The sequence below is a fragment of the Meles meles genome, chromosome 19 (genome assembly GCF_922984935.1).
Source record: "Meles meles chromosome 19, mMelMel3.1 paternal haplotype, whole genome shotgun sequence".
NCBI classification, from domain to species: Eukaryota; Metazoa; Chordata; class Mammalia; order Carnivora; family Mustelidae; genus Meles; species Meles meles.
Genome location: NC_060084.1, coordinates 57,397,774 through 57,410,279, shown reverse-complemented (window position 1 = coordinate 57,410,279; position 12,506 = coordinate 57,397,774). Strand labels below are relative to the sequence as shown.

At 41.5% G+C, this 12,506-nt stretch overlaps 1 protein-coding gene across 1 annotated transcript; it reads right to left on the bottom strand.

Annotated features, from left to right (window-relative positions):
- Positions 1 to 558: 558 nt before the first annotated feature.
- LOC123930813 (UPF0538 protein C2orf76 homolog) lies at positions 559 to 1,178 on the bottom strand. The gene is made up of 2 exons (XM_045987162.1): positions 785 to 1,178; positions 559 to 717 (listed from the first exon to the last, which is right to left on the bottom strand). Exons 1-2 carry the CDS (start codon positions 1,086 to 1,088, stop codon positions 641 to 643), a joined length of 381 nt encoding a protein of 126 aa, XP_045843118.1. The 5' UTR covers positions 1,089 to 1,178; the 3' UTR covers positions 559 to 640.
- Between the last annotated feature and the right edge of the window lie 11,328 nt (positions 1,179 to 12,506).

Below are 12,506 nucleotides of genomic sequence, written 5' to 3'. Positions count from 1 at the left end.
AGCAGAGAGCCCGATGCGGGACTCGATCCCAGGACCCTGAGATCATGACCCGAGCCGAAGGCAGCGGCCCAAACCACTGAGCCACCCAGGTGCCCCGAATTTTACTCAATCTTAAAAAAAAAAAAAAAAAAAAAGGAAATCCTGCCATTTGGAGCAATGTGGGTGAACCTGGAGGACGTTACGCTAAGTGAAGGGAGCCAGCCCCAGAGGGACAAGCTCTGAGTGATTACACGACTAAGAAGTGTCTAGAAGAGTCGGACTTACAGAGGCAGAGACTAGGATGGTGGTTTACTGGGAGCTGGGCAGGGTTTGCTGCGGGCACTTTTTTTTTTTTTTTAGATTTTAAGATTTTATTTATTTGAGAGAGAGGCAGTGAGAGAGAGCATTAGCGAGGAGAAGGTCAGAGGGAGAAGCAGACTCCCCGCGGAGCTGGGAGCCCGATGCGGGACTCGATTCCAGGACTCTGGGATCATGACCTGAGCCGAAGTCAGTCGTCCAACCAACTGAGCCACCCAGGCATCCCATTGCAGGCACTTTTTTTTTGAGATGAATTTTTAAGTTTATTTGTCAATTTCCAAAACTCACTAGTGGAATAAAGAGCTTAATACAGGTATGCAAAAAGAGAGCCCCCAAGAGGTTTTCACCAGGATGAAATGGGATTAGCTTTGTAGTTCTTATAATCTTCTTCACAGAAGAATGCAATTTCAGTTTCATGAGTTTAGGCACGTGTGTCACTCAAAACTGGATTCCTGACAGATGTCATTAAAATAACTCAATAGAACACCGATTCCCGCAGCTCGCAGCGTGCAGGCTTCTTCCAGCATGAGCCAGTCGTCGTCTTCCAGGCTCAACACAAGCTCGTTGGTCTTTGCTTTATGTGCCTGATGAACAATCTTTAATTTATCATATTTGCAATTTCTGAATGGTGGAGGCAGGCTGGTCCTTAAAGGAATATCTTGCTTTAGAAATACTATGAATACCTTTGTAGTTTGGTCCAAATCAACTCCGTGATATACTATAGGCTTGAAATTGCGATGCTCGAATGAACCAATGAAGCGAACTGTAACGGCCACATCTTTGGAAGCCATGTGGAGCTATTCCAATACGGGGCCCCAGCTGGTTCAGTCGGTAGAGCAGGTGACTCTTGATCTCAGGGTTGTAAGTTCCAGCTCCACGCTGTACCCGGCGTCCCCTTCGGTCCCTCCCCATTGCAGGCACTTTCTTAATCCGCAGCACTCTGCAGCACCTCTGTCTTTGGACTTGACGCGTCTCTCTTTCTAGACCCAGGAGATGCCTTTGTTCTTGGACAACTTCCCGCTGGGTTCCTCTGTTCTTGTACCTCCTCCCTCCAGGGCTTTTTGCTCCTGTGGTTTTCGCTGACCATGGCTCCGTATCTCCTTCTCCCCTCCTTGGTTCAGTCTGATGCAGTCTTCAAGCCTCCTACAATTCCCTTTCCTCCTCGTTTGCTCGTTCCATTGGCTGTGTGATTTCGTGGCACCTTGTAGGGTCCTGTCTCAGACTCAGCACCTGTAATATTAGTTATAGTCATTCCCCATTATTGACGGATTCCGTATCTGTGAATTCACCTGCTTGCCAAAATGTATTTAACCTCCCTCTGCGGCTAAATCAGTACTTGGTGTGTTTTCTCCTGGTCCTTCTTGGACATGCACAGAACATGAAAGATTTGAGAAATGCTCCCAGCTGGGGGCTTGGACAAGCCAATGCTCCTCACTCCTCTTCAGCTCTCCTCTACACAGATGTCCTTCTAGCTGGTCCATTGGTGCCATGTCTTTTGCATTTTTGTGCTTTTTCATTTGAGATAACAGGATTCTTTAATAGGCCCCATGCGTACTGGTGAAATGCTATTTGGTGTTTGTCAGCTCGAGAAGGCGGGTGCTGTGCCCTACAGAGAAACACCTGTGTCAGGTGCTTTTCCTTCAGGTGTAATAGGACTGTGGACCATGAGTTCAGTCTAGATGGATCAACGGTTGGTGTTGAATAAGATGTCCGAAACAGACACACATAAAACAAGGCTATGTGTTGATGGGTTGACAAAAACACTGCGACCAGAGGCTTACCCGACGCTAACCCTGTATTTGCTGCCTCAGCGCTGGGTTAGTAATTGCTGATACGGTGTTTCTGGTGACGTTACAGAACGTAGCGACTGCAAATGAGAACGGACTACACCTACAACAGCAGATGGTATGCATTTACTGGGAGAGTGTGTGGAGAAGTCAATGAGACGCACACAGACTTTGCCAACATGCATTTTCATGGCTGGTTTGTAAGCTCGTGCAATCTGCTTGGCCAAGGCTGGGTCGCCAGTTCTAGTACAGTGCGTGCCCTGGCTCCTGGTAGTTGTTTGATGATAGTCTGATGCTCTTCCAAGCTCAGACTTCTCACTGATCTTTCTCCTCCCTCTTAATACCTCAGAGGGCTTTCCCCCAGGAGCTCCCAACAATTTTCAGTGCTATCCTGTGAATTTGGGCTGCTGGAATTTAAAAAAAAAATTTTAAATATGATTAGCCAACTTATAGTACATTATTTGCTTCATGTGTATTGTTCAGTTCATCAGTTGTGTATAACACCCAGTGTTCATCCCATCTCATGGGATGAACTTTTTTTTTTAAGATTTTATTTATTTGACAGAGATCACAAATAGAGGCAGGCAGAGAGAGAGGGGAGGAAGCAGGCTCCCCACTGAGCAGAGAGCCTGATTCGGGGTTTGATCCCAGAACCCTGAGATCATGACCTGAGCTGAAGGCAGAAGTTTAACCAACTGAGCCACCCAGGCGCCCCTCTCATGCCCTTCTTTATGCCCACCACCCTGATATTCCATCCCACACTCACCTCCCCTCCAGCAACCCTCAGTTTGTCTCCCGGAGTCCAGAGTCTGTCATCCTGTCTCCCTCTCTGATTTCTTCCCATTCCGTTTTCCCTCCCTTTCCCTATCTCTCCCTTCCCCTATGATCCTCTGAGCTCTTTCCTCTATTACACATATGAATGAAACTCTATACTTGTCTTTCTCTGCTTGACTAATTTTACTCAGTATAATCCTGCCCAGTCCCATCCACGTTGATGTAAATGGTGGGTATTCATCCTTTCTGATGGCTGAGTAATACTCCATTGTGTATATGAACCACATCTTCTTTATCCATTCTTCTGTTGAAGGACGTCTCATCTCCTTCCACAGTTTGGCTATTGTGGACATTGCTGCTATAAAACATTCAGGTGTAGGTGTCCCTTCAGATCACTACATTTATATCTTTAGGATAAATACTCCATAGTGCACTTGCTGGGTCTAGGGTAGCTCTATTTGTAACTTCTTGAGGAACCTCCATGCTGTTTTCCAGAATGGCTGCACCAGCTTGCATTCCCACCAACAGTGTAGGAGGGTTCCCCTTTCTCCACATCCTCGCCAACATCTGTCATTTTCTGACTTGTTAATTTTAGCCATTCTGACTGGTGTGAGGTGGGATCTCACTGGTTGTGATTTTTATTTCCCTGATGCCGAGTGATGTTGAGCACTTTTTCATGTGTTTGTTGGCAATTTGTAGGTCTTTGGAGACGTGTGTGTTCATGTCTTCTGCACATTTTTTGACTTGACTATTTGTATTTTGAGTGTTGAGTTTGATAAGTTCTTTATAGATCTTGGATATCAGCCCTTTGTCTGTAGTGTCATTTGCCAATATCTTTTCCCATTCTGTGGGCTGCCTTTTAGTTTTGTTAACTGTCTACTTTGCTGTGCAAAAGCTTTTTATTTGACGAAGTCCCTGAAGTTCATTTTTGCTTTTGTTTGGGATGGGTTTGCACGGCCACCTGATCTGGAGGATGTCCTTGTCAGAGAGGCAAGTCTGTAGACCAGGTGCCTCAGACCTGTTCTTTATTGCCTTCAGTGCTCCCTGAGACTTGGGATGACCAGTGTCTGGGCTGGACCAAACTCTGAGGGGAGTAGCAATAGGTCTTTTGCGGGGAGGGGCATAAATATTGTGTATGGGCTTCGAGATATTTTGGGGTTTATTTTTTTAAATTTTATTTATTTGACAGAAATCTCAAGTAGGCAGAGAGAGGGGGGGAAGTAGGCTCCCCACTGAGCAGAGAGCCTGATGCGGGACTCAATCCCAGGACCCTGAGATCATGACCTGAGCCACCCAGGTGCCCCATTTGTAAGATTGACAAAATTGAACTAGAGATATTTTTAAGTCAATAATCCTTTTACTTTGATGCCTCATGATTTTTCATTGCTTGGATTTGTGACCACCCTCATATACTGGCATTTTTTTAAAAATTTTGTATTTATTTCTTATTTTTTTTATAAACATATAATGTATTTTTATCCCAGGGGTACAGGTCTGTGAATCGCCAGGTTTACACACTTCACAGCACTCACCATAGCACATACCCTCCCCAATGTCCATAACCCCCCTCCCCCTCTTCCAACCCCCCTCCCCCCAGGAACCCTCAGTTTGTTTTGTGAGATTAAGAGTCACTTATGGTTTGTCTCCCTCCCAATCCCCTCTTGTTTCATTTCTTCTCCTATCCCCCTATCCCCCCATGTTGCATCTCCATATCCTCATATCAGGGAGATCATATGATAGTTGTCTTTCTCCGATTGACTTATTTCACTAAGCATGATACGCTCTAGTTCCATCCATGTCGTCACAAATGGCAAGATTTCATTTCTTTTGATGGCTGCATAGTATTCCATTGTGTATATATACCACATCTTTATCCATGCATCTGTTGATGGACATCTAGGTTCTTTCCATAGTTTGGCTATTGTAGACATTGCTGCTATAAACACTCGGGTGCACGTGCCCCTTTGGATCACTATGTTTGTATCTTTAGGGTAAATACCCAGTCGTGCAATTGCTGGGTCGTAGGGTAGTTCTATTTTCAACATTTTGAGGAACCTCCATGCTGTTTTCCAGAGTGGTTGCACCAGCTTGCATTCCCACCAACAGTGGAGGAGGGTTCCCCTTTCTCCACATCCTCTCCAGCATCTGTCATTTCCTGACTTGTTAATTTTAGCCATTCTGACTGGTGTGAGGTGATATCTCATTGTGGTTTTGATTTGTATTTCCCTGATGCCAAGTTATGTGGATCACTTTTTCATGTGTCTGTTGGCCATCTGGATGTCTTCTTTGCCAAAATGTCTGTTCATGTCCTCTGCTCATTTCTTGATTGGATTGTTTGTTCTTTGGGTGTTGCGCTTCCTAAGTTTCTTATAGATTTTGGACACTAGCCCTTTATCTGATATGTCATTTGAAAATATCTTCTCCCATTCTGTCAGTTGTCTTTTGGTTTTGTTAACTGTTTCCTTTGCTGTGCAAAAGCTTTTGATCTTGAAGAAATCCCAATAGTTCATTTTTGCCCTTGTTTCCCTTGCCTTTGCCAATGTTCCTAGGAAGATGTTGCTGTGGTTGAGGTCGAAGAGGTTGCTGCCTGTCTTCTCCCCAAGGATTTTGATGGATTCCTTTCTCATATTGAGGTCCTTCATCCATTTTGAGTCTATTTTTGTGTGTGGTGTAAGGAAGTGGTCCAATTTCATTTTTCTGCATGTGACTGTCCAATTTTCCCAGCACCATTTATTGAAGAGGCTGTCTTTTTTCCATTGGACATTCTTTCCTGCTTTGTCGAAGATTAGTTGACCATAGAGTTGAGGGTCTATTTCTGGACTCTCTATTCTGTTCCATTGATCTATGTGTCTGTTTTTGTGCCAGTACTATGCTGTCTTGATGACAATTTTTGTCATTTTTACAAACTTTTTTGTCATATTACAAACTTTGTAATAGAGCTTGAAGTCCGGAATTGTGATGCCACCAACTTTGGCTTTCTTTTTCAATATTCCTTTGGCTATTCGAGGTCTTTTCTGGTTCCATATACATTTTAGGATTATTTCTTCCATTTCTTTGAAAAAAAAAAAAAAAAGGATGGTATTTTGATAGGGATTGCATTAAATGTGTAGATTGCTTTAGGTAGCATAGACATTTTCACAATGTTTGTTCTTCCAATCCAGGAGCATGGAACATTTTTTCCATTTCTTTGTGTCTTCCTCAATTTCTTTCATGAGTACTTGATAGTTTTCTGAGTATAGATTCTTAGCTTCTTTGGTTAGGTTTATTCCTAGTTATCTTACAGTTTTGGGTGCAATTGTAAATGGGATTGACTGCTTAATTTCTCTTCTGTCTTGTTGGTGTACAGAAATGCAACTGATTTCTGTGCATTGATGTTATATCCTGACACTTTACTGAATTCCTGTACAAGTTCTAGCAGTTTTGGAGTGGAGTCTTTTGGGTTTTCCACATATAGTATCATATCATCTGCGAAGAGTGATAGTTTGACTTCTTCTTTGCCGATTTGGAGGCCTTTAATTTCTTTTTGTTGTCTGATTGCTGAGGCAGGTCTTCTAGTACTATGTTGAATAGCAGTGGTGATAGTGGACATCCCTGCCATGTTCCTGACCTTAACGGAAAAGCTTTCAGTATTTCTCCATTGAGAATGATATTTGTGGTGGGTTTTTCATAGATGGCTTTGATAATATTGAGGTATGTGCCCTCTATCCCTACACTTTGAAGAGTTTTGATCAGGAAGGGATGCTCTACTTTGTCCAATGCTTTTTCAGCATCTATGGAGAGTATCATATGGTTCTTGTTCTTTCTTTTATTAATGTGTTGTATCACATTGATTTGTGGATGTTGAACCAATCTTGCAGCCCTGGAATAAATCCCACTTGATCGTGGTGAATAATCCTTTTAATGTACTGTTGAATCCTATTGGCTAGTATCTTGGTGAGAATTTTTGCATCTGTGTTCCTCAAGGATATTGGTCTGTAGTTCTCTTTTTTGATGGGATCCTTGTCTGGTTTTGGGATCAAGGTGATGCTGGCCTCATAAAATGAGTTTGGAAGTTTTCCTTCCATTTCTATTTTTTTGGAACAGTTTCAGGAGAATAGGAATTAGTTCTTCTTTAAATGTTTGGTAGAATTCCCCTGGGAAGCCGTCTGGCCCTGGGCTTTTGTTTGTTTGGAGATTTTTGATGACCGTTTCAATCTCCTTACTGGTTATGGGCCTGTTTAGGTTTTCTATTTCTTCCTGGTTCAGTTGTGGTAGTTTATATGTCTCTAGGAATGCATCCACTTCTTCCAGATTGTCAAATTTGTTGGCGTAGAGTTGCTCATAGTATGTTCTTATAATTGTCTGTATTTCTTTGGTGTTAGTTGTGATCTCTCCTCTTTCATTCATGATTTTATTTATTTGGGTCCTTTCTCTTTTCTTTTTGATAAGTCTGGCCCGGGGTTTATCAATCTTATTGATTCTTTCAAAGAACCAGCTCCTAGTTTCATTGATCTGTTCTACTGTTCTTTTGGTTTCTATTTCATTGATTTATGCTCTGATCTTTGATTTCTCTTCTCCTGCTGGGTTTAGGGTTTCTTTCTTGTTCTTTTACCAGCTCCTTTAGTGTAGGGTTAGGTTGTGTACTTGAGACCTTTCTTGTTTCTTGAGAAAGGATTGTACTGCTATATATTTTCCTCTCAGGACTGCCATTGTTGCGTCCCACAGATTTTGAACCATTGTGTTTTCATTATCATTTGTTTCCATGAAGTTTTTCAATTCTTCTTTAATTTCCTGGTTGACCCATTCATTCTTTAGAAGGATGCTGTTTAGTCTCCATGTATTTGGGTTCTTTCCAAATTTCCTCCTGTGATTGAGTTCTAGCTTCAGAGCATTGTGGTCTGAAAATATGCAGGGAATGATCCTAATCTTTTGATACCGGTTGAGACCTGATTTGTGACTCATGATGTGATTTATTCTGGAGAATGTTCCGTGTGCACTTGAGAAGAATGTGTATTCTGTTGCTTTGGGATGAAATGTTCTGAATATATCTGTGATGTCCATCTGGTCCAGTGTGTCATTTAAGGCCTTTATTTCCTTGTTGATCTTTTGCTTGGATGATCTGTCCATTTCAGTGAGGGGAGTGTTAACATCCCCTACTATTATTGTATTATTGTTGATGTGTTTCTTTGATTTTGTTATTAATTGGTTTATATGGTTGGCTGCTCCCACGTTAGGGGAATAGGTATTTAAAATGGTTAGAACTTCTTGTTGGACAGACCCTTTGAGTAGGATATAGTGTCCTTCCTCATGTCTTATTATAGTCTTTGGCTTAAAATCTAATTGATTTGATATAAGGATTGCCACCCCAGCTTTCTTCTGATGCCCATTAGCATGGTAAATTGTTTTCCACTGCCTTACTTTAAATCTGGAGGTGTCTTCGCGTCTAAAATGAGTTTCTTGTAGGCAACATATAGATGGGTTTTGTTTTTTTTATCCATTCTGATACCCTGTGTCTTTTGATTGGTGCATTTAGCCCATTAACATTCAGGGTAACTATTGAGAGATATGAATTTAGTGCCATTATATTGCCTGTAAGGTGACTGTTACTGTATATTGCCTCTGTACCTTTCTGATCTACTACTTTCAGGCTCTCTCTTTGCTTACAGGACCCCTTTCAATATTTCCTGTAGAGCTGGTTTGGTGTTTTCAAATTCTCAGTTTTTGTTTGTCCTGGAAGCTTTTGATCTCTCCTTCTATTTTCAATGATAGGCTAGCTGGATAGAGTATTCTTGGCTGCATGTTTTTCTCGTTTAGTGCTCTGAATATATCATGCCAGCTCTTTCTGGCCTGCCAGGTCTCTGTGGATAAGTCTGCTGCCAATATAATATTTTTACCATTGTATGGTACAGACTTCTTTTCCTGGGCTGCTTTCAGGATTTTCTCTTTGGCACTAAGACTTGTAAATTTTACTATTAGGTGATGGGGTGTGGACCTATCTTATTGATTTTGAGGGGGGTTCTCTGCATCTCCTGGATTTTGATGCTTGTTCCCTTTGCCATATTAGGGAAATTCTCTCCAATGATTCTCTCCAATATACCTTCTGCTCCCCTCTCTGTTTCTTCTTCTTCTGGAATCCCAATTATTCTAATGTTGTTTCGTCTTATGGTGTCACTTATCTCTCGAATTCTCCCCTCATGGTCCAGTAGCTGTTTGTCCCTCTTTTGCTCAGCTTCTTTATTCTCTGTCATTTGGTCTTCTATATCACTAATTCTTTTTTCTGCCTCATTTATCCTAGCAGGGAGAGCCTCCATTTTTGATTGCACCTCATTAAGAGCTTTTTTGATTTCAACTTGGTTAGATTTTAGTTCTTTTATTTCTCCAGAGAGGGCTTTTATATCTCCAGAGAGGGTTTCTCTAATATCTTCCATGCCTTTTTGAGCCCGGCTAGAATGTTCAGAATCGTCATTCTGAACTCTTGATCTGACATATTACCAATGTCTGTATTGATTAGGTCCCTAGCCTTCGGTACTGCCTCTTGTTCTTTTTTTTGTGGTGAATTTTTCCGCCTTGTCATTTTGTCCAGATAAGAGTATATGAAGGAGCAAGTAAAATACTAAAAGGATGGCAAAGACCCCTGAAAAATGTACTTTAACCAAATTAGAAGAGACCCCAAATCATGGGGGGGAGAAAGGGGATAAAAAGAGGTTCAGAAAAAAAAATTTAAAAAAACAAAAAATATAAAAAAGAAAGAAAAAAATATGTATATCATCCCTACATTGACCATTTCTGTGTCCCTCTTTGTGTTCTGCCGTACTTTCATCTGAAAAAGTTTTTAGGTGGTGTGTATATATATGCCTGCTGGTAATGAATTCTCTGCTTTAAAACTTTTTTGAAATTTCCAGCTTTACTGAGGTAAGACACACACTTAAGTTGTAAGTGATGCTTTTAAAAAGGTGTACAACATGATGGCTTAACTTTTAATTTTTTTCTCTTCTTTTTTTACAAATTTTTTTGTTATGTTATTCACCATACAATACATCATTAGTTTTTGATGTAATGTTCCAAGATTCATTGTTTATGTACAATACTCAGTGCTCCATGCAACCTGTGCCCTCCTCTAAAACCCTCAGTTTCACTTATACGTGAAACATGAGGAATAGCACTGAGAACATCAGGAGAAGGAAGGGAAAAATGAAGTGGGGGGGGGATCAGAGGAGGAAATGAACCATGGGAGACTATGGACCCTGGGAAACAATCTGAGGGTTTCAGAGGGAAAGGGGTGGGGGGGGATAGGTTGGCCCCATGATGGGTATTAAGGAAGGCATGTAATACAATGAGCACTCACTGTTACATGCTAACAATGAGTCATGGAACACTCCAAAAACTAATGATGTATTGTATTGTGACTAACATAACATAATAACATTTTTAAAAGTGCTAAAAAAAAAAATAAACCCTCAGTTTGTTTCTCAGAATCCAGTCTCTCATCTTTCCTCTCCCCCCCCTCTAATTTCCCCTAATTCACTTTTCCTTTCCTTCTCCTAATGTCCTCCATGTTATTCCTTATGCTCCACAAGTAAGTGAAACCATATGATGATTGACTTTCTCTGCTTGGCTTATTTCACTCAGCATAATCTCCTTCAGTCTCATCCATATTGTGCAAAAGTTCGGTATTCATCCTTTCTGATGGCTGAGTAATATTCCATTGTATATATGGACCACATCTTCTTTATCCATTCATCTGTTGAAGGGCATCTCAGCTCCTTCCACAGTTTGGCTATTGTGGACATTGCTGCTTTGAACATTGGGGTGCATATGATCCTTCTTTTCATTACATCTATATCTTTGGGGTAAATACCCTGTAGTGCAATTGCAGGGTCATAGGGCAGCTCTATTTTTAATTTCTTGAGGAATCTCCACACTGTTCTCCAAAGTGGCTGCACCAACTTGTATTCCCACGAACAGTGTAAAAGGGTTCCCCTTTCTGCACATTCTCTCCAACATTGGTTGTTTCCTGTCTTGCTGATTTTGGCCATTCTAACTGGTAAAATGTGGTATCTCAGTGTGGTTTTGATTTGAACTTCCCTGATGGCTAATGATGGACATTTTTTCATGAGTCTGATAGCCATTTGTATGTCTTCATTGGAGAAGTGTCTGTTCATGTCTTCTGCCCATTTTTTGACTTGATTATCTGTTTTTTGGGTATTGAGTTTGAGAAGTTCTTTACAGATCTTAGATATCAGTCCTTTGTAGTGTCCTCTGTGAATATCTTCTCCCATTCCGTGGGTTGTCTCTTTGTTTTAATGCACATATTGACTGTGAAATGATCACCACAATCAAGCTAATTAACACCTCCACCTCACAGTTAACTCTCCCCTGAGTGGTGAGAACACTTAAGATCTACTTTCTTAGTGAATTTCAAGTATATACTATTAAATTAAGTTACCATGTTGCACATTAGATCCCCAGAATTATTCATCATGTGACAGAAAGCTAGTAACTTTAGACCAACATCTCACCAGCCCCTGGCAACTCGGTGTGTGATTGGAAACATCTTTTTTAAAAGATTTTATTTATTTATTTGAGAGAGAGAGAGTGAGAAAGAGAAAGCACGCATGCACACACAAGCAGGGGAAGCTGTAGGCAGAGGGAGAAACTGTCTCCCCACTGAGCAGGGAGCCCAATGTGGGACTTAGTTCCAGGACACTGGGATCATGACTTAAGCCGAAGGCAGCTGCCTAACTGATCTCACAGGCATCCCTGGAAACATCTTTATTTTACCTTCATTTTAAAAGTTTTTCAAATTACAGTTAACATAAGTATAATATTAATTTCAGGTGTACAATATAGTGATTCAATACTTCCATACAACACCCAGTACTCATACAAGAAGCACAGTCCTTAATACCCATCACTCGTTTCTCCCATCCCTCCCACTTCCCCTCTGGTTACCATCAGTCTGTTCTCAATAGTTAAGAGTCTGTATTTCTTCATTTTTAGAGGATATTTTCACTGGACATGTAATCTAGGTGGGCAGTGTATTTCTTTTTTTCTTTGCAGCAATTTAAAGATGTCATTTCATTGTCATTTTTGTACAACAGATAATGTACCTGTGTGTCCCTGGTGTTTTAGAATGCAGTGAGGTGACCGATCAGTGTAGAGTAAGTTGTTCTTTCCTTCTCTTGCACCAGCTGCCGCTCTAGGTCCTGGTGGCGCAGCCCAGAACAGACACTGTCTCTGTCCCAAGGAGTTTACATTCTTGTGCAGCTGAGAGATAAAGATGTGTACAGGGGCGCCTGGGTGGCTCAGTGGGTTAAGCTGCTGCCTTCGGCTCAGGTCATGATCTCAGGGTCCTGGGATCGAGTCCCACATCGGGCTCTCTGCTCAGCGGGGAGCCTGCTTCCCTCTCTCTCTCTCTGCCTGCCTCTCTGTCTACTTGTGATCTCTCTCTGTCAAATAAATAAATAAAATCTTTAAAAAAAAAAAGGTGTACAAACACTGGTCGCAGCAGAAACAGGTGCTACTGGGAGAAAGCAGAACAAGTGTGTAGATGCATTTTGGAGGTGGTGACATCCTGGCTTATGGTTTCAACTCTATTCTCCATAGGTTCTGTTCTGTGGATGTATAACAGTCCCTGGGCGGAACTAGAAGTCTTGTGTGTTGGGCAAG